This window comes from Protopterus annectens, chromosome 9.part0, assembly GCF_019279795.1.
Source record: "Protopterus annectens isolate FY-2018-M chromosome 9.part0, PAN1.0, whole genome shotgun sequence".
NCBI lineage: Eukaryota > Metazoa > Chordata > Ceratodontiformes > Protopteridae > Protopterus > Protopterus annectens.
In genome coordinates, this window is record NC_056743.1 from 176,684,262 (window position 1) to 176,705,423 (window position 21,162).

Sequence of the window (21,162 nt, forward strand, 5' to 3'; positions counted from 1 at the left end):
GGCATGCCTTCGAATCACTGCTCCAGTCATAGCTGATCTAAATGAAGCCTCCAGAGCATCATAGCCACATTTTAAGAAATGATTACTGACCTGCTGAGAGTTGTGTACCAAATCCTGAAGGGACTTACGGTCTAAAGGCTCAGGAGAGGAAAGCTTTTTATTCAGCTGATCTAACAAAAATTCCTGGTACTGTATCATGTGAAATTGACAGTTTAAAGCCCTGGCAGAAAGAGTAGCAGATGTATAAACCTTTTTACCCCATCTCTCTAATGCTCTTTTTTTTGGCAGAGGCAGCTGCAACCCCCTTAGGGCCCTGAGAAATGGTTTCTGGGTCTGCAGCATGGGCCTTATACAAGTGGAAGTGAGAATCCGGGACCCTGTAATATCTGTCAGGTTTGGCAGGGGCCGGAGGGAGAGAATCAGGGGCAGAACTGGCATCATTGTATGCATCATCAACAACTGATAGTACAGGTGGGATGGCTAAAGGCCTATGCTGTGGTAAGTGTAAAAAAGTCCTTAGCCTTTTCCTAGAATCAGAAAAATCCTGACCCTGCCATTGGAAGTGTTCCCTCATTTATTTATTTATTTATTTTATTTTACATTTGTTGACCGGGCTAGTCTAGCTGGATACATTTCCATTTTCAGTAGAGGCCCGGGAGGAAAGCTCCACACAAATTTTAACCAAAAAAGTTACGATAAACAAGCAAATGGACAAATCATCATAGATGAAAAGACAAATAATAAAAAATATAGTACCCAATAACAGATATATACATGAAGAGAATCACATTTCTAAGAATAACATTAATTAGCTGTAATAACATCAAGAACAAGGCACAAAACAGAGAGCAAAATTGACTTATAATATTATATAGAACTAATCTTAGTAACAAAAGGAGAAAGAGAAGCACTATAGTAGAAGAGGAGGAAGGGAAGCAGTTTAAGAAAAGAGAAGGGAAAGTTGAGAGAGATTAGCATAGAGGAAAGAAGAAACAAAAAACTCTAAAAGGAGGTAGACTGAAGCAGATTCAGTAGTAAAGAGAGAGGGAAAGTAAAGTAGTAGGAAAGTGCAGAGTAGTAGGAAAGCGCAGAGGAGGCAAAAGATTAGTCAGGTTTTGAACAGGAACAGAGCCAGTGGCTTTGGAAGTAATCTTTGATTTTATGTTTAAAGAGAGGCAGAGATGTGGTAAGTGTTATATCGCTGGGAAGCAGATTCCAGTTCCTTCCTACAGTATTATTGAATAGAGAGTCACCGGCAGAATTATAAGTCTTTGTTATAGTAGCCATAAGTTTACTGGAAGAGCGAAGGGAGTTTAGGTTGTTATAAGGGATTAAAAGTTTAGAAAGAATAGGGGTTTTGTTGGGTTGGTATAAAATTTTATGGGCAATAGCGAGTTGAGGGATTAACAGAAGGTTTTGTAGTTCAAGCCAGCCTAGAAGTTTCAGGTTAATACAGTGATGAGTTCTAAAAGGGTTACTAGTGGCAAAACGGGCAATGTTGTTGTAGCAAGTAGCCAGTTTGTTAAGGTTGGCTTTCCTAAGGTTAGTAAAAATTGGTGAGGCATAAAGAAGAGTTGACAAAAGATGGGAGTAGGCAATCATGGCTCTGGATGATGATGTTAGGAAAGGTTTAATTCTATATAGGCTTCCTATTTTTCTATTGACTGTTTTAATGGTGTTGTTGATATGCTGATCAAAGGAGAGGTTGTTATCAATTGTTATTCCTAATAATTCTGTTGTTGGATCAGGAGTAATGAGAGTGGCATTATTTGAGGAAATGGTGAAGTCCAAGGGGGTGGACCTAGTGCTAGGAGAGAAAAGGAGAAGTTTAGTTTTTTTGGCATTGAGGAGGAGGTTGCGTCTGGTGAACCAAGTTTCTACAGTGTTGAAGACATTTTGAGTAATAGATGAAAGTTCATTAGGAGATGAAGCAGAGCAGATAAGGGTGGAGTCATCTGCATATTGAATGCAGGTTGCTTGAGGGATTGCTAAGTGAAGATCATTGATGAACAGGGAGAAGAGAAGAGGTCCTAGAATGGAGCCCTGAGGTACACCGATGGAAACGGGTGTGAGTGAGGAAATTTGGTTTTCCCAACGAACTGCTTGTTGTCTATTGCTAAGGTAAGATGTAAACCAGTTAATGGCAAGATTATCAAAGGAGAGGGATGTAAGAGTGTTAATTAAAATGGAGTGGTTGACCATATCAAAAGCTTTAGGGAGGTCAATGAAGAGAGCAGAAGAGAGAAGGTTGTCGTTGCGGTTCCTATTGATAGTATCTACAAATGATAGGAGAGCAGTGGTAGTACTGTGATGTGGTCTAAAACCGTGTTGACAGTTTGCTATTATGTTGTTTTGAGAGAGGTGCTGTAAAAGTTGTTGGTGAATACATTTTTCCATTATTTTTGCTAAAGGAGAAAGGAGGGCAATTGGTCTATAGTTTGAGTACTCAATGGAGTTTCCACCTTTATGTAAAGGGATAATATGGGATATTTTCCAGATGTCTGGGATGGTTCCCTCTTGGATTGTCCTGTTTATAAGTATAGATACTGGATATGCAATTTCTTTGGCAGCTTTTTGGAGAAAAAGTGAAGGGAGCTTGTCAGCAGAAGGGGTACAAGGCTTCAGTTTGTGAATAAGACTAGAGATGAAAGATGTAGGAATAGGTTGTATTTTAAAGTTATTTGAAGGGTGTCTTTGGTTTATAGGTGGGCAGGAGTTATTAGTGCTAAGTTGTCTAGCTAGTGATAGAATAGTGTCAGTAAAAAAAAAGAGTTGAAAGCATTTGCAGTGAGGTGGGGAGTGTCTGGGTCGGCATTAAGAGGGGTGGGAGTTTTGGATGTTCCTGGGGAAAGGAGTCTATTAATAGATGACCAAAACTGTTTGGGATTGTTATGATGAGTTTGTTGAAGTTTGCAGTAGAAGTTTTTTTTGTCAGTAATTATTGCTTTTTTAGTCGAGTTTCTAAGTTGGCGGAAATGAAGAAGGTCAAGGGAATTTCTGTGGCTTCTCCATTTGGCCCAGACTTTATTTCTGGAGAGAATTAGCTTTTTAGTTTCTTTAGAGAGCCATGGGGCAATATTGGGTTTCATTCTGATGGTGCGTTCAGGAGCATGTTTGTTGAGAATGGATAAAAAAGTGGTATTAAAGTATGATACTGCATTTTCAGGGGAAGAGATTTTAAGGGGCTCCAATTGCATTTGCTGAGTTCATTTTGAAATAGGTCTATATTAAAATGTTTAGTAGAGCGTATTTTTGAATGTTAGGGAGGTTTGGGAAATCAGTTCTTTCTCTAGTGATAAAGGTTAAAGCATGATCACTTATATCATCAGGCAGGGTTCCTGCTTTGTAGGCCTGTTTGACTTTGTTTATGAGTATCCAGTCTAAAATACTCTCTTTATTGTTAGGCTTGTTGATTCTAGTGGTTGAAGTAATAGTCTGGGTGAAACCATATAGGTTCATATGAGAGGAAGGATTATCTGCATTGATAGTGTTCCAGTCAACATTGATGTCACTTAGAATTATAGTTTCTTGGGGGTAAGTAGTAGATACCCAGATACATTGAGTGTAGAGTTTCCCCAAATGAAAATTCTTCTGGGGGGGAGGCAGAAGGAATGGAGTCTTCTGCATCCGAATCCTCGTAAGGTGAGTATGGTCCTTCCTGATGGTCTGATAAATCTGATCCATCCGAGGAATAGTCAGAGGAGAGAGGTTCAGGGGGTTCAGTCCTAGGCCTTTTTCCAGGAGGGGGTTGTGAGGCCCTGTCTGGGTGAGGTTGGGATCCCCTGATCAGAGAAATAAGGTCCTCAGCAAGGCTGAGAATCTGAGAGCTTGAGGAAGGTCTGTGAGAGGGAGCTTTTGTAGGTAAGGCCTTGGAAAGTTTAGCTGCTTTAGCCCTGGAGAAGGCCTTGATAGACATAGAAGCAGGGGGTCTAGTTGCCCCACGTGCAGGAGTAGAGATGTCCAACGGAATGGTGTCGGACAAATCTTGTGTGCCTGCTTCTTCAGTAGGAATTTCTGTAGCCGACTCAGCCGGGGCCTCTGAGGCCTCGGTTGTCGGAGGCATGCTTTTGGCCGAAGGAAGAACCGAGGACTCGGTTTCAGCCGAAACCGAGCCACTTGCGGTAGGCCTAACCGTGGTTTCAGCCGAAACCGCAGGCCGCGAGTGTCGGTCCTTTTCCTTGCGTTTTTTGGCTAAATGTGTAGTCGGAGTCTCCAATGGCATTTTATATGCAAAAGCGGAGCCAAAAAACTCTTCAGCAAACTCCGACCAACGTCTAAGTGTCCGTCAGTTGAAGGAAGCACAGGCTAAACAAGCTGATACGTCGTGGTCTGGGCTTAAGCAAGGAAGGCAGTAAGAGTGGAAATCCTTATGAGGTATTTGTTTCCCACAAGTTAAACAATTATTTACTTTGTCTGACATCGGCTGAGGCAAGAAAGAGTCCCCAACGGGGTACTTAGCTTTTTAGAAGTCTTCGGTAGCTGAAATATCTGGATCTGACCAACCGGCACTTGCGAACAGCTTCTGCTTTGGGCACCGCGCGGCAAGAAAGACTGAGGAAAATGGCGTTGGCTGATGCCTTTATACCTCAGGAGCTATGACGTCGGGTGAAGTGCGACATCAGCCGAGGCCAGACCCAGACTTTGGAATCCGGCCGACCGAAGGGCTGCCTGAGGCAGGACAACCCATATGTTATGACTGCAGATGCATCCTTGAAGGACATCTACACATCAAGTCAGAGGTGCAGAAGGAAGCCACACAAAAGGCCAGAGTATCAAAGGAAGGCAAGGTCAGCTGTTCCGCCTGTCCCTTCTGGGATTTTTGACCAAATCATTGAACCTGTTCATTCTGATATGTGGCAAAAAGGACTGTCTGATGGGGGGCTCCACTTCTACACTATGGATTTAAAAGACTTCTTTGCATACCTTCTGTATGTATGTTACTGAGACCTTCCTGCTTAGCAGCTCTGATGTAACATTTAAATGTATTGGTTGATTACCTTTTGGTTAATTCTGTAATGCCAATACTGGAATTTGCAAAGTTAAATGCAGAGTTGATGAGTTGTGAATTCAGGGAAGTTGATATATATATATATATATATATATATATATATATGGGTCTAGGACTATTCACTGAAAGCACATTTCACTGAAAGCACATTTGACTGTGCACAATTCACTGAAAGCTCAATTCATTGAAAACATAATTAATTGAAAGTTATATATGGCCTTTTCCCCATTGTAGTGCGACCCTGGAGTTAGTATATATAGTAAAGGGGGTGTGGGGCACCGCCCCGCACATTGGGGGTGTGTGGGGGGCACAGCTCCCACCTATTTTAAATATTTTGAATTATATACAGGGATACTTGCAATTACAATAAATGACTCTTTTCTGAACATAATATATATCCAAACTATGAGTGGGGCTACGCTCCCCACACACCCCCCCCCCCCTTACTATATATACTAACTCCGGGGTTGCACTACAGTAGGGAAAAGGTCATATATAACTTTCAGTGAAATGTGTTTCAGTGAGTTGTGTTTTCAGTGAATTGAGCTTTCAGAGATTTGTGCACAGTCATTTGACTTTCAGTGAAATGTGCTTTCAGTGAATAGTCCTAGACCCATATATATATATATATATATATATATATATATATATATATATATATATATATATACATATATGTATATATATATATATATATGTGTGTGTGTGTGTGTGTGTGCGCATATGTAGGTCTACTTTGATTCACTGAAAACTCATTTCACTGAATTTCGAAACACTCACACCAAATCGCTGAAAGCTCAAATAACTTGACAATCCATTTCACTGAATCACATGTCACTGAATGCAAGTACTCTTGTGCAAATAAAATGTATAAGCCACTTTCTCCACTATAGTGTGATTCTGGAGTTGGTATATATAGTTGGGAGTGTGTGGGGGGTGCAGCCCCATACCTACTTTTGGTTTTATATTTAGCTTTCAATGAAATGAGATTCATAAATATAAAAGCTAAGTAGGTGGGGTCTATGCCCCCACACCCCTCAATGTGGGAGGCTGTGCCCCCCTAACTATACACTAACTCCAGGATCGCACTATAGTGGGGAAAAGGGTATATACATTTTATTTGCCCAACAGTACTTACATTAAGTGAAATGTGATTCAGTGAAATTAGTTTTCATTTATTTGAGCTTTCAGTGATTTTTTGAGGGTGAAATGAAATTTCAGTGAATCAAAGTAGACTCCTATACACACACACACATATATATATATATATATATATATATATATATATATATATATATATATATATATATATATATATATATATATATATATATATATATATATATATATATATATATATATATATATATATATATATATACATATATATATATATATATATATATATATATATATATATATATATATATATATATATATATATATATATATATATATATATATATATATATATATATATATATATATATATATATACATATATATATATATATATATATATATATATATATATATATATATATATATATATACATATATATATATATATATATATATATATATATATATATATACATATATATATATATATATATATATACATATATATATATATATATATATATATATATACATATATATATATATATATATATAAATATATATATATATATATATATATACACACACACACACACATATATACATATATATATATATATATATATATATATATATATATACATATATATATATATATATATATATATATATATATATAGACATACACATATATAATTATGCAGGTGTGGAGGGTGCTTGGGCATACCTCCTTCACAAAAATGCAACTTAAAGTTGTTTGTAAATGTGCAATGCCCAAGCCAGGTATGGTATCTGATGGCAAACCTGAAATGGCGGTCCAGACCACTCTGCAGCATAATGCAACAAAACACATGGAGAGGCTGGAAAGATTTCCAAGTGTTACAAATGGGAAATCAGTGTGTGTCGCAGTTTCCTGTAGGGTAACTTGGTTCAGCACCTATAGGATCTTTCCACTTAACTGTGCTGGAACCTTGTCATGTACAGTCAGGTAGGTAATGTCTTTGATAAAAAAGTGTCTGATAGGCAAAGTGTGTTTATCACTGGTGATACAATGATACGCGATCAGCTGGACCACTAGGCTCTCTTCAAAAGGCTTTTTCTTAAAGGCTGCAGCTATTACGGCCTAGTCAGCTAAGAGTGTCTTACTCAAACATGCATGATCCTTGGGAGACTCGAAGATCTTGTTTAGCTTCCTTACAATGCATCACATCAGAAAGGTACTGAGCCCTCCACAACAGCAGTGAAACCATATGTTTTTTATGGGAAGCCACCCAATACGTTGGTGGTGGGGAGGAGCAGAAAGCCTTCTACATAACTTCCACTTCAAAAGATACTGTGATTGTGGTCCAAAAATCACTCCGAAGAATAAGACTGAGGATCTGGGGTCATCAGGAGGTGACAAAGGGAGCTCTCCGCTTTACTGAAATCTGTATCTGAGTTGGTAGTCTCTGTAGGGGAGTCCTGATGCTTTCTCTTGCAAATTGTCTTCCAGAACTTGAACAGGTGTCATCTGAGTGGGAGGAAGAAGAAAAATCAATTCTGGAAATCATTCTATCTCTTCAGATACCTTCCATTCCTTTACATCTCTGGGTTAGAGATGAGAGGATCAAAGCACTGGATCAAAGGGCATCCCTGGATGTCACCTAATTTTGAGGACCGGCTCTCTGCTGCATCCTGTTTCAAAAAACGGCAATGGGAAACTTGGCATTAAGACTGTTGACAGCTCTGTATTCTTTAGTACCAAACGGATCTGACAGGCTCCCAGTTATGAGACAGGCAGTGGCATCAAGGAAGGATTTGGAGACAAGGTCTCAAATGTTGATTTAGTTGAAATGGACAGAGGCACCAAGTGCACCGATGCCAAAAATCAGTGTCAGTTGCTCTGCATCAAGGGCCCTACTGCTATCAGAACACAAAAACATGGTGCCAAAGGTACAGCAGCAGAATGAAAGGTCAGTGATGTAGCTGAAGTCAGTGTTGGTGCTAGTGCTGGCTTCGGGCTCAATGACTGGAACATCTGTTCCAAAACTCCCTGTGCTGTGTTAGGGCCTGAGGTAGGAGGAAGGCTGGAGGAGAAGGGACTTCACCTGCTGCCCTATAAAAAGAGGAGGAAGAGAGGATGCCCAGTTTGGTATGAACTTTCACCAGTGCCCAGTTCATCCTATCCTAGTTGAAAGGTAGACAGGGAACACAGGAAAGTGAAGGCAACTGAGTCAAGTAACCATTTATTTCTTGTCAACACCCACCCTTAGACCTTAACTCCTCTTTATAGAAGGGCTAGGCCAGTCAAGACTGGAGTAAACATGTGACTACTCATTTAATCATTTAATTCTCAACTGAAGGAAGAAAATGAAGTTCACTGCTTAATCAGGTAAGCTCAGCTAAAACTTGGGGGTGGGTGGTGAGCATGGTAGTGTGTGTACATTTGTGGACTTATGAAAACATGTTTGTAGAGGCAAGAGTGACTGTCTCTATGTATATGTGTGTGTGTGTGTGTGTGTGTGAGAGAGAATGCGCACACGTGTCTGGGTGGTCCATTGCAACCTGAATGGTCACAATGAAAAGTCAGGGAGGAAATGAGAATCTGGGTGTTTGTGTGTATGACTGTGGATGTGCTTACAGGATACCTTTGTTAATGAGATGCATGGGTCACTGGGGGTCTGACAAGACTAGTGTTTGATTCAGAGTAAAGGTAATGACCTGATAATGAGGCCCTTCTCATTGCAGTCATACCCATAACTGAATCACATTTTCTCATTGTTGTGCTAATTTCCCAACCTTCAATGGACAACAGCAAGAATGGTAAGCACTTCTTTGATTCCTACAGCAAGGGAAGGGTCTATATTAAATCAGCGAAGGCTTAAAAAAGCGAACGCTGATTTATCGACCCCATGTAAGCGAAAGCTTACAATCCCGAACACTTGGAACAGTGATTTTTTTTCCCAGGGGAAAAAAAAAATCGCTGTTCCACACACACAAAAAAAAAAAAAAAAAAACTTCAAAACATTACATAAAGTGGGGGGCTTCGCACCCCGCACTCCCCGATGTAGGGGGCTGTGCCCTCCACACCCTCCCTACTTAAATATACCAACTCCGAGATTGCACTACAGTGACGAAAACGGCAGAGTAACAGAGGTGGCCAAGCGGTTTCTTTCCCAGGGAAAGAAATTGCATATATGCCATTTCACTATTTTGCTGATTTGTGCTTTCAAGTTCGATCAAGACGCATTCGAAGGATTGCATCTTCGATCATATAATAGGAACCCCAAGGGAAGTGAGTGAAAGGGTAAGAAATGGAATGGGATAAAGTTTCTCCCTATGACCTGTAGACAATTTATATACCCTCCTCACGCATCAATCTATGCAGATGTGTACATACAGTTGTCACGGAGAAGAACTTCATGTCTTAAATATACATAGGACTACTATATTTATTGCTCATTCACAGGTTTGTTGTTTCTTCGGTCTCACTCTTTTCAGTGCTGTTGACAGGTAAATATCAGAGGCATCCTTGTATTTTAAAATTACAACAGGATGTTTAACATAACAAATTATGTTTTAAGATGCATTCAGCTGTAATTTCAATGAGATGAGGTTCAAACCACTGATATTATTCATTACCCTACAAAATACATATGGTAACACAGGCAAATTCTCACTGCAGTAAATGTCAGTGTTAAGCAAAACATCAGTAGTTTGACAGATTTTTTTAATCTTAAACCTCCCCCACCCACCGCCTAAAAAAAAAAAAAAAAAAAAAAAAAAAATCAAGGATTTGCTTGGCTTCTGCTTGCAAATCTAAATATCTTGCAGCTAAAACTCTATAACCATAAAAAGATAACAAAAAGCAAAAACAGAATTGTGTTATCCCCCCCTATAGGCATTGCACTTTAAGCAACAAGACTTTCAGAACACCTGTGAGGTAGAACAATTTCCAGTCAAGCCTTAGTCATCTGAGCAGCACAAATAATAATGGAAACCTTGTAGGCTGGTTCTACTGCTCCTCTCTGCCTGCATGACGAGCCACATTAGTTCATTTTTCAAAGCAAATTAACACCTACCGAGAGTTTTACTATTCTTGCTTTAGGACTGCGAACTGAAGGTCCTGCAGAAACATAATCTGTGGTGACAATCTCAATGGGAAAATGCTGCTCACATTTCTCATCGGTGTCTAATGCAGCAGGCCACTCCGTACAGAAATCTGAAACAGCAGTGGAAAAAAGTTTCAAGATTAGATTTCTTCTCAATGTCTACTTTCTTGGAACATTCTTCTCTTTTTCAGCTTGTAAAATCCAGAAGCACAAAAACATTTTTTTTCAGAAATTAAAATAAGCAACAAGGCAAAAAAGGTATGTGGCACTGTGTAATATCACTAATCCTAAAGGAAGCACATGATGAAGCAGAGTGCTTTGACCTCCCATGAGAAACATAATCATGTGGTCTCTTATGTGTTATACTATGGCTTATTTATAACAACATTTGCACCTGAACACTTTACGGTTGCTAGATAAAATCAGTTATAGTTAGTTCCAACAAAATGATGGCCAGACTAATCTGTGCAATATCAGTCATAATGATTTTTTTATGCTAACTCACATCTAACAATTCTCTAAAAGCACAAATCAAAAACAATTTTTTAACTTTCCTTCACTGCAGCACAAATGCATTTTTTTACAATGTTGCACACTTATAACAGCAGTATTAGTTTTTCAGTATTCACCAGGTTTCAAATTTGTGCAAAGCTTAACTGCTGAAAAGTTTAGATATGTTTAACATTACTTTCTGATGTATTCTTAAAACACTCATTTCCTATCCTGCACACCAGCAGACTTCAGAAAACTAGGATCTGGTTGACTATCCACTATTATGCTCATTTACTTCCCCTGATAAAACCTCTTAAGAAGGAGCATAGAGGAATGACTGGCAAGAGTTCCATTAAGTTTTTCAAACTGCAAGGATCAGAGTGCTTGCCATCTTCATACACCTCAGAAGATGCTAATGCAGAATGGTTACAAATGCTTCCATAATGCCTGATCCAAGCAGCAATTAGTTTGTCTGCTGTCCCCAAGAGAACGCTAAGGTGAGTAAAAATCCTGACATCCTACAACCACTCAGTCCACATCCTCAGACACTTGCCACTTAGCACAGCAGTTGAACCCAACACCAGCATCATGACCAGCATGCTTCCTCTGTACAACTGGATAGCTAGTTCAAATTTTATAACACATTTGCATTGTTCTACATGATCAAGGAAAAGGTAAGGAAAGAATAGTGTTCTCTACTTTCTGTTCTGCTCTTAGTTTAGCTTGGATGGCGCAGTGGTGCAGCAGTTTGCATTGTCGCCTCACAGCAAGATGTTCTCCGGTTCGATTCGCGTCTGTGGTGCCTTCTTTGCAGAGTCTGCATGCCCCCTCTGTGTTTGTGTGGGTTTCCTCCGGATGTTCTGGTTTCCTCCCATGTTACAAAGACATGTGTCTGGAGGATTTCTCTCTGGGGCTCTGCTGAAAATTGACTTGTTCCAAGTCGGACTTTCCCGGTAAACAAATGTAAAATACTTACTTTATTTTATTTATTTAACATCACTTAGCCTGTAAACACACAACAGAAAGAAGGAAGTGGTACTTTTCAGTTATAGTATATACAATAATAATCAAGAGAATGAAAGTATCCTATTTCCTTCTGCACCTTAATTTTTTTTTTAAATTTACTTATTAACAGGGGTAGACCACAGAGAAAAACAAAATATGTTCTAATGTACAAGACAACCCAACTATACATAATGTAAGAATAAGCACAAACAGTTTTAGGTTTGGGCAGTTCCCCAAAACAGAGTAAAATTATATGGCACTGCTATTTTAAACTAACAGCTCACCACATCATTGACATGGTGCAAAAGTAAGAAATCATGCATGAACTATTTTAGTCAGTGTTTTTATCATACAAATAAAGAAAAACTAAACTCTAAATACCACTTGTATAAAATGGATAAATGCCATATTTCAGTTTTTAAGAGAAAGTACTGAAAGGTTGCAAAAAAAAAAAAAAAAACTGAAGAGTCTTGATGGAGATACTACACCTCTTCTGGGAATCTAAACAATGAAAGAAGAAAAATGACTGCCTTTGCAGAGTGGTGTAGTTAAAGTGCCAATTACTTATATACTGCTTAAACAACAAACATTCTTGTTGGGAAGGCTACACAGAACAAATGGCAGCTTTACCATACATTCTGAGGAAGGAGATAGGAAGCAGAAAGATGCAAGACTAAACTCTAGAAAAAAATGTACCTACAGATATGTCATTTAAATACAATAAAACATGAGTGGGAACTACTCAGCACTTACATTAGAACAAACTACATAACACTTAAAGAGAGAAAAGTTATGTTCTCTTAAGAGTAAGCAATTTCACTGATGTACACAGCTCAAGTTGCAATGAATAAGGAGTGGCATATAACTTCAATTGAGAAAACTATATGCACATTACCTGCTCACTTTCATACAGGCATTGTGTCAGTATATCAAGCTGGAGACTCTGGTATGAAAATGGATTCAGGTCTCAGGAAAGCATGGAATGAAATCATCAAGCATCCTAAGGGTGACCATAGCTTACCAAATCAGGTTAAACCTGAATAATCATTCTGTCTCTCCCTAGCCATCCACAGAAACATACTAACCCACATCCTAGACCGGACTACTACAGGCTCACCTCAGGAATAAACAAGTTGGCAAGTTCGCTGGTGTGAAGATTGGGTAGATATGGGTGAAGAAATGTGAAGACTGGGAGAGTTGGGTGAAGGCTGCCAGCCTAGTCAAATATAATTTGGTACATAATTCTATTATTTGTAAAGACTGTGAATGTTGAACTTAAAACAATGTGGCAACATTGCCATCTGCTGTAAAGAAAGCTAAGTCAAGCAATTCTTGTTGGTCGTTTGAAATTAAAATGATTTCATCACTGCCTTTGATGTTTTACAAGTCGGCTCCAGTCTGGCTGGATGGGGGCTTCCTGCCTATTGTTTTAAGGTTAAAGTTAATGACCAGAATTTACATATGGAATGTCCTTTATTGCTGCAAGTGTAAAATAATGTAAATGCAGTTAATGTGTAGCCTGGGAACTCCAGGAAGGGTGAAAAAGATGATGTAATGTTTATCAGAACTGGAGTTTCAATTTAAACAGTGAGAACCAGAGACTGTTAAGCATTTTTGTCTTGATATCCAACTTATCATCACTCTGCCTGTGTCTTACGTAAGTTATCTTAGAAGTGTGTTTTCTTGTAGAAATAGCCAGGAATTATAAAGATTAGACTAAATGTTTTTCTGTATTCAGACTTTCCAGAGGCTGGTAGATCATATCTTAGCAGGAGCAGGAGGGTTTGCCCTTGATTAACTAGATGATATTGCCATCTACAGCCATTCCTGGCAAGAGCACCTTCAGCATGTCAGGGAGGTGCTGGGCAGACTACAGAGGGCAGGATTGACCATTAAGCCGAGCAAATGTCAGGTGGGTATAGTAGAGGTCTCCTACCTAGGACATAGAGTGGGGAGTGGTAAGATAAGGCCAGAACCTACCAAAGTGGAAGCCATTCAGGCATGGCCTGCACTTGTTACTAAAAAGCAGGTGAGGGCATTCTTAGGGACAGCAGGGTTCTACAGAAAGTTTGTTCCTAGTTATAGTACCATAGTTGCTCCCCTCACAGATATGACAAGGAAGAACAGGCCAGATAAGGTAGTGTGGACCCCAGCATGTGAGCAGGCATTCCAGAAGCTTAAAAAAGCTTTGGGAGGACCTCCTGTGTTAGCCACTCCAGATTACAACAAACAATTTGTTGTGCAAGTGGATGCTTCGAACCATGGGGTGGGGGCTGTACTTAGCCAGATTTCTTCAGAGGAGGAAGAGCACCCAGTGGTTTATCTCAGTCATAGGCTCCAACCCAGGGAGGAATGCTATGCAGCTGTAGAAAAGGAATGTCTAGCCATAGTGTGGGCACTGCAAAAACTTCAGCCTTATCTGTATGGAAGAAAATTCACTGTTATGACAGATCACAACCCTCTAACATGGTTAAACAGAGCCAGTCAGCAAAATGCCAAGTTGCTAAGATGGAGCCTGGGGTTGCAAGCACATGCTATGTCAGTGCAGCACCACAGTGGGAGTAACAATGCCAATGCAGATGGGCTCTCAAGACAGGGAATGGGGTGAGGTACACTCAGATAGACCTAACCCTCTCAAGCTGCGTTTCTCAATGGTCACTTGAAAAACTAGCTTGAGTTCTCCAGGGGGGGGGAAGAGATGTGAAGATTGGGTAGAGATGGGTGGAGGATGTAAAGATTGGGTAGAGATGGGTGAATGCTGCCTGCCTAGTCAAATAGAATTTGGTACATAATTCTATTTGTAAATACTGTGAATGTTGAACTTAAAACAATGTGGCAACATTGCAATCTCTGTAAAGAAAGCTAAGTCAAGCAATTATTGTTGGTCCTTTGAAATTAAAATGATTTCATCACTGACTTTGATGTTTTATAAGTCGGCTCCACTCCAGCTGGATGAGGGCTTCCTGCCTATTGTTTTAAGGTTAAAGTTAATGGCCAGGATTTACATGTGGAATGTCCTTTATTGCTCTAAGTGTAAAAGAATGTAAATGCAGTTAATGTGTAGCCTGGGAACTCCAGAAAGGGTGAAAAAGATGATGTAATGTTTATCAGAACTGGAGTTTCAATTTAAACAGCGAGAACCAGAGATTGTTAAGCATTTTTGTCTTGATATCCAACTTATCAGCACTCTGCCTGTGTCTTATGTAAGCTATCTTAGAAGTATGTTTTCTTGTAGAAATAGCCACGAATTATAAAGATTAGACTAAGTGTTTTTCTGTATTCCGATCAGAACTTTCCTACTGTTTTGTTTTAAGTTTCTGTGTGATCTCTGAACTCTTGAAGAGCACTGTGGTGTAGTAGTATTGTCTTGTGTTTTTAGTATTTATTATTAAATATTTTTAAACCCTTTTCAACTGTGGTTGGTTTATGTAGAGATAAATTAAGCTCTAGAGTACACTGCATGCTTATAAGTGATCCTGTAATAAGCCCTTCCAATAAGCCTTAAGACTGCTTAGGTACACTACTATTGGATAATAATATTGCACAGTAATAATTGGACACCCTTTTAAGGGCCTTTGGGTAGCTGATAATTATTAGCTGGTGGTGGCAGTAATTACTACCGTATAGTCTGGGTATAGGGGCACATCTGGAGAATTTGTGTCAGCCTTTCCCAAGAGTATCTGTGAAGTTATATAAATACTTATCTCAAAGTGTGTGCATGTGTCAGTTACTTGGGCATCATGTGATGGGCATCACAGCTGGTACTGGAGTTGTTGAGACCATTTAATTTGTACGGGTCTTCCTCAGACACTGACCACACCTCGGTCTCTTCAAACGTTAAAGTTTAACAAAGGAATGGACAAAAGTGGTAGAAGGTGGAGAAAAAAGGACATTTTAGGTAAATGAGGACCTATGTCCTCTTTAGGAGGTCAATGAGCAAGTGCTGAGAATGGGCAGGACAAACAGCATATCCCACCAAAAAATGAGTATTCACAGCCTTGTTCCTAAACCCCTCTTTAAGTAAAGACAGTCTCAGCCAGATCATCCTGCACAGCCACACACTCAAGCCTGTGAACCTAGCCAAAGTTTAAGCACAGTCAATTACACTAAAAACATGGCATTCCACCACAAAAGTTGTGGAATTGGTCTTCTAAAGATCCTTCTTGAGCCTAGACTCTGTGATCTTCAAGCTTACTTAGCACCTTTGTGTACCTGGTAATAGAACAGGCTGGATGAAAAGATAAGTGCTCCCTAGTATGGCAGAGAAGTAAACTATATTGGTACATCTGTCCAAAGTTCTATGCTACTTATCAAATGGCAATGTGGCAAATTACTGTGGTCTCTGAGAGCTATGTTCAACCAAAGAGATTCCACTGGAGACAGCATCAGGATCCTTAATGTGATCTGCCCTCTCTGTTAGCAGTTTGTAAAAGATATGCACCTTTTTGAACCACATGGGTTAAATCTGAGTGCCTCAAGCCTAACAGAATGGTAAGTTTAATAAATGTCTATGTCAGGACTACCCAGGGTGCCGTATTCTTCCACCCCAGAAACTCTGCTAACTACTTATAGGGGAGGTGAGAAGGACAAAAGGCAACCCCAAATCGTCAGTCAGCCTGAGGGCATGTTCAAAAAGAGATATCTTCTGGACGGGAAATGGATGGGAGATGAGGGAGGACATCCTTATCCTGGGCTGTCTCACAGGAGGTGGTTTGGGGAATTTCCAAAATCTCAGAGAAACACAGTTGTTGTTGTGTCTTTCGGCTTTTCCTGGTTAGGGGTCGCCACAGTGGAACTCCGGTCCGCTAATGATTGGCAGTTGATTTTTACGTGCTGAGTTGCCAGCCCTAACACACAACCTTCAATGAAGGTACACCCATTCACACATGTCTCCACGCAGAAGACGCTCTAGCTGAGAGTCGAACCGGTCAGCGTCTACTGTGAGGCGACAACACTACCGCAGCACCACCACCACGGATCTCTCAGAGAAACACAGTAGCGAGGGAAAACCAAAATACCTGCTGTCCACCAGTGCAAGCTAATAAAAGTATGAGTGCAAGACTGCAGTGGGTGTTACAGAACTGAGAATAATGCTACAGTAAATGCTAGCCAAAGACAGCTTGGTGGTGGAGAGGAGACAAAATTGCAACGCGTCTTACAAAGGGCTCAAACCCAGCTCTAATACAGCAATTCTGCACATGCTTCTCAGGCTCTGATCAGACACTACTTGATGTCTAGGCCATGAGGTGAAAGACCCATCAGGGATGATCAGGCAGACCCTCTTCAATTGGGTTCTGACAGCCAAACCCTAGAGGAGAAAAAAGAAGTTATGTACTCACCATAAAGTTCCATAGGAGCCAATCTTTGTCTTCGACTCAGCCAAATACAACAGGTTGAGGTCTTCAAGCAGCTCATGACCTACTCCCTATCCCATAATGCAGTGGTGCTTCCCTCAGATCTTGTTTGCAGCCAACTATACCAATAGATAACTACCCTAGTAAGGAAAATAAGAAGACAGTAGATAAGGACAAAATATCACCAAGATTTGTCTGAACTTCCCGGTCCTCAAGAATTTCATGGTAGGGGGTTGGTGGGTGGAACGCTAGAATGAAGGCGAGATGAACAACTCACATGGAACGTAATGGTGAGTACCTAACTTCTTTATGTGAAGTTGTTCTATCTCGCCTTCATTCTCACTGATGGGTTAGCGTCCCAAGCACCATCCTTCTTGGGTGGCTCAGGGAAGTATATTCCTCAGGACCATGGAACCAAAGGAGGCCCTGGTCCCTGGAGGCACTATCCAATTTGTAATGAGTAATAAAAGTATGAGGTGTAGACCACATGGCTGCTGCACAAATGGAATCTATAGGTAGCTTAACCAGAAAAGCTGAAGCTATGGAAACAGCTCTAGTTGAATGGGCCTTTACTTTATGATTTAGTGGCATGTGCCCAGAGCTATATGCGAAGGAAATGCAATCTGACATGGTTTTTACCACTGGAGTACCCTTCTTTGAATCTGAAAAGGAGACGAAAAGCTGTTCTGATTTTCTAAAGTCCTTAGTCCTGTGTAAATAGAATCGAAGCTGCCTATGGACGTCATGTTTGAGCAGCATATGTTCCATCTTGTTAGCAAATTTTGGGAAAAAAATGGGTAATTCTATAGTCTGGTTGAGGTTTTTTTCTGAACAAACCTTAGGTAAGAATGAAGGATTTGTTCTCAGCGGGACACTGTCATTGTGAAAAATCAAGTATGGGGGTTTGATGGACAAAGCTTGTAATTCCGAGATCCTTTGAGCAGAAGTAATAGCTACTAGAAAAAAAAAAGTTATGTCTTACCATAACGTTTCATCTGTGTTGTAGATCTTTGTTCATTCATTACTGCTAGGACTTCGGTTCTGTCCTTGGAACCAATATGTCCGTTTCCAAGCTCTCGCCAGCCAAAAACTCTCAGCTAAGACCTACCCACAATGCCCCTCTCCTAGTTACTCCAGATCGAGTTTTCCTGGCCCTATATAACAGAGGTTGTTCTTCTTCTTTCGGCTTTTCCCGGTTAGGGGTCGCCACAGCGGAACTCCGGTCCGCTAATGAATGGCAGTAGATTTTTACGGTGCCGAGGTGCCAGCTCGACGCCCAACCTTCAACAAAGGCACGCCCATTCACACATGTCTTTCGAAGGCCACTCGACCTCGGGGAGGACATGCAGACTCCACACAGAAGGCGCTCCAGCTGAGAATCGAACGGGAGAACTTCTTGCTGTGAGGCAATAACGCTACCGCTGCACCACCACGGTTTCGCCCTATATAATAGAGGTAGTAATAGAAAAATAGTTGAAAGCTCTGTCTGAGCAAAAACCCTAACCAGGAGTTCCTACAGTCCACCAGGAGTCCAGGCAGGGGGAAGGTGGGTGGGAAGTAATGAATGAACAAAGAGCTACAACACAGATGGAACGTTATGCTAAGACATAACTTCTTTACTGATGTTGTAAATCTTTATTTATTCATTACTCTTAGGATCAAGTCCCCAGCTACTTGAGTCCTGTGTGGTCCTAAGGAAGGATATTTCTGAGCACCATAGAACCAAAAGATGGTCGTCCCCTGGAGGCCAAATTCAATTTGTACTGAGATATAAAGGTATGGGGTCTTGTGCAAGTGGCTGTTGCACAGATATCATCCATACAGGCTCTGGAATGAAATGCTACAGAAGTAGTCATAGATCTGGTAGAATGAGCCTTTATTCTGGAAGGTAAGGATAGCTTATTCTGTTGGTAGATAAAGGGAATGATGTTTCTAAGCCAGGAGGATAAAGTCACTTTGGAAACAGGTTTACCCAATCTGGGTCCAGCAAACTCCACAAACAACTGATATGTCTCCCTGAAAGATTTAGTCCTGTCCACATAACAACAAAGCTGCCGATGCACATCAAGGGTGTGCAAAAGATACTCCCTTCTATTGGGATGCTGAGGGAAGAAAAACGGCAGGTCAATAGATTGGTTAATTGAAAATCCAGAAATTACCTTGGGCAAGAAAGAAGGGTCAGTACGAAGAGACACCCTATCCATGTGGAAGATGAAGTAAGGTCTCTTGACACTCAAGACCTGCAGCTCAGATACTCTTCTTGCTGAGGTAAGTGCTACTAGAAGTAAGGTTTTCCAAGACAAAAACTTTAAATCACATGAATCAAAGGGCTCGAAAGGAGGACCTGTGAGAGACTGAAGCACCAAAGTCAAGTCCCAGGGTTCTAAGGGAGGCTTGACCGGAGGTTTAACGTGTAATACTCCTTTCAAAAATGTCTTGCATTGGCAGTGTGACATAATCGAAGAATTATCAAATCCACTGTGAAAACTGGCGATAGCAGCTAAATGCACAGTGATCGTTGTTGCTGAGGCTCCTGCATGTAAGAGTCATCAGGTATTGAAGGATCTTTTGAAGAGACATAGAGAAGAGATCTAGGTTCTGATCTGTGGCCCAAATAGAAAACCTAGTCCATTTACTAGAATAAACTTTCTTGGTGGAAGGTTTGTGTGAAGCCAGAAGAATTTCACGGACAGGAGATGGGATGTCAGGCAGCCTGACGATCACTGGAAGTGGAGGAATCAAGCTGTGAGCTTGAGACTGTGGTGATTCGAATGAATCAGTCCCCAAGGATGAGATAACAGGCCTTTGGAATGATCCAGGATCCACAGGCTGTGAATCAGATGACGCCATAGAAATGGGAACCAGACTTGATGGGGCCAATAGGGGGCAATGAGGATCACTGTGCTTCTCAACTTCTGAGCTTTCTGGAGAAATTCTGGAATGAGGAGAAATGGGGGAAAGGCATACAGAAAACCCGGGGGCCAATCATGTGTTAAGAGTGTCCCCAGGGGTACTCCCTGAGGGGGGAATCAGGGCAAAGTAACTTCTGCATTTGTTGTTTAGGGGGGAAGCAAACAGATCACAGCAAGGCTTGCCCCAGCGTCAGAAGATCCACTGTTACACGGTTGAGGGACCACTCGTGAGGCATCAGGATGCTCAGATTGTCCGCAATAAGGTTTGAACTCCCGGGAATGAGCGTTGCTAAAAGAAAGCGGTTGTAAGCTATCGCCCAGTGCCAAATCCTCGTGGCTTCCGACACAGGGGGTAAGACCTGATTCCGCCTTGTTGTTGATATACCAGACAACTGACATGTTGTCTGACTGAATTGCAATGGTCCCAGAAGGTAGGGATGCATGGAACGCTTGCAACGGTAAGAGAACTGCCCTCAGTTCCAGGACATTTATGTGCAAATTGGCCTCCATGGGGGACCAGGTGCCTTGGACCGTCTTTTCCTGGAAATGCCCCCCCACACTAAAAGGGAAGTATCCGTGGTCACCGTGGCCATGGGGCTTGGGAAGACAGAATGGTCGATACCAAAGATTAGTTTGTGGCTTCATCCACCATAGCATTTTGTAAAACATATCATGTGGTCGAGTGGGAGTTAAAAATGACCATTGTGTGGAAAGGAGCCACTGCAGGATTCTCATGTGCAGTTTTGCCAGTGGTACTAGCGTAATGGCAACCGCCATAGAGCCTAAGAGTTGCAGTACAAGGCAAGTCAGTACATAGGTCTGAGGAAGAAGGTCTTGGATTTGGTGTCTTATTTCCGAAAGCCTGTGAGGGGGAGAGAAGCTTGACAGGATGTTGTGTCGAAGACTGCCCCAATAAACTCCTGTGTCTTTGTTGGGGACATTTGAGATTTGTCCTTGTTGATTGTAATCCCCAAGTGGAGAGCAAGACCTCGAGTGTAAGAGAGGCTGCGGACTAGGAGATTCCTGGTCGGAGCGGTAAGGAGCCAATCATCTAGATACGGAAACACCTGGAATCCTTGTAGTCGAAGATGAGCTACCACAACAGCCATACATTTGATGAACACTCTGGGGGGGCTGTCGAGAGACCGAATGGCAGTGCCCTGAATTGGTAGTGATCG

The 21,162-nt window shown here is 41.0% G+C and overlaps 1 protein-coding gene across 2 annotated transcripts in view; it reads right to left on the minus strand.

Annotated features, from left to right (window-relative positions):
• MRPS35 (mitochondrial ribosomal protein S35) overlaps positions 1-21,162 on the minus strand; it is a 556,289-nt gene that overhangs the window by 258,564 nt on the left and 276,563 nt on the right. For both annotated transcript variants that reach the window (XM_044082715.1, XM_044082717.1), the window contains exon 5: positions 10,192-10,331. In XM_044082715.1, the coding sequence (XP_043938650.1) occupies positions 10,192-10,331 (140 nt within the window). The remainder of the gene's footprint in view (positions 1-10,191; positions 10,332-21,162) is intronic.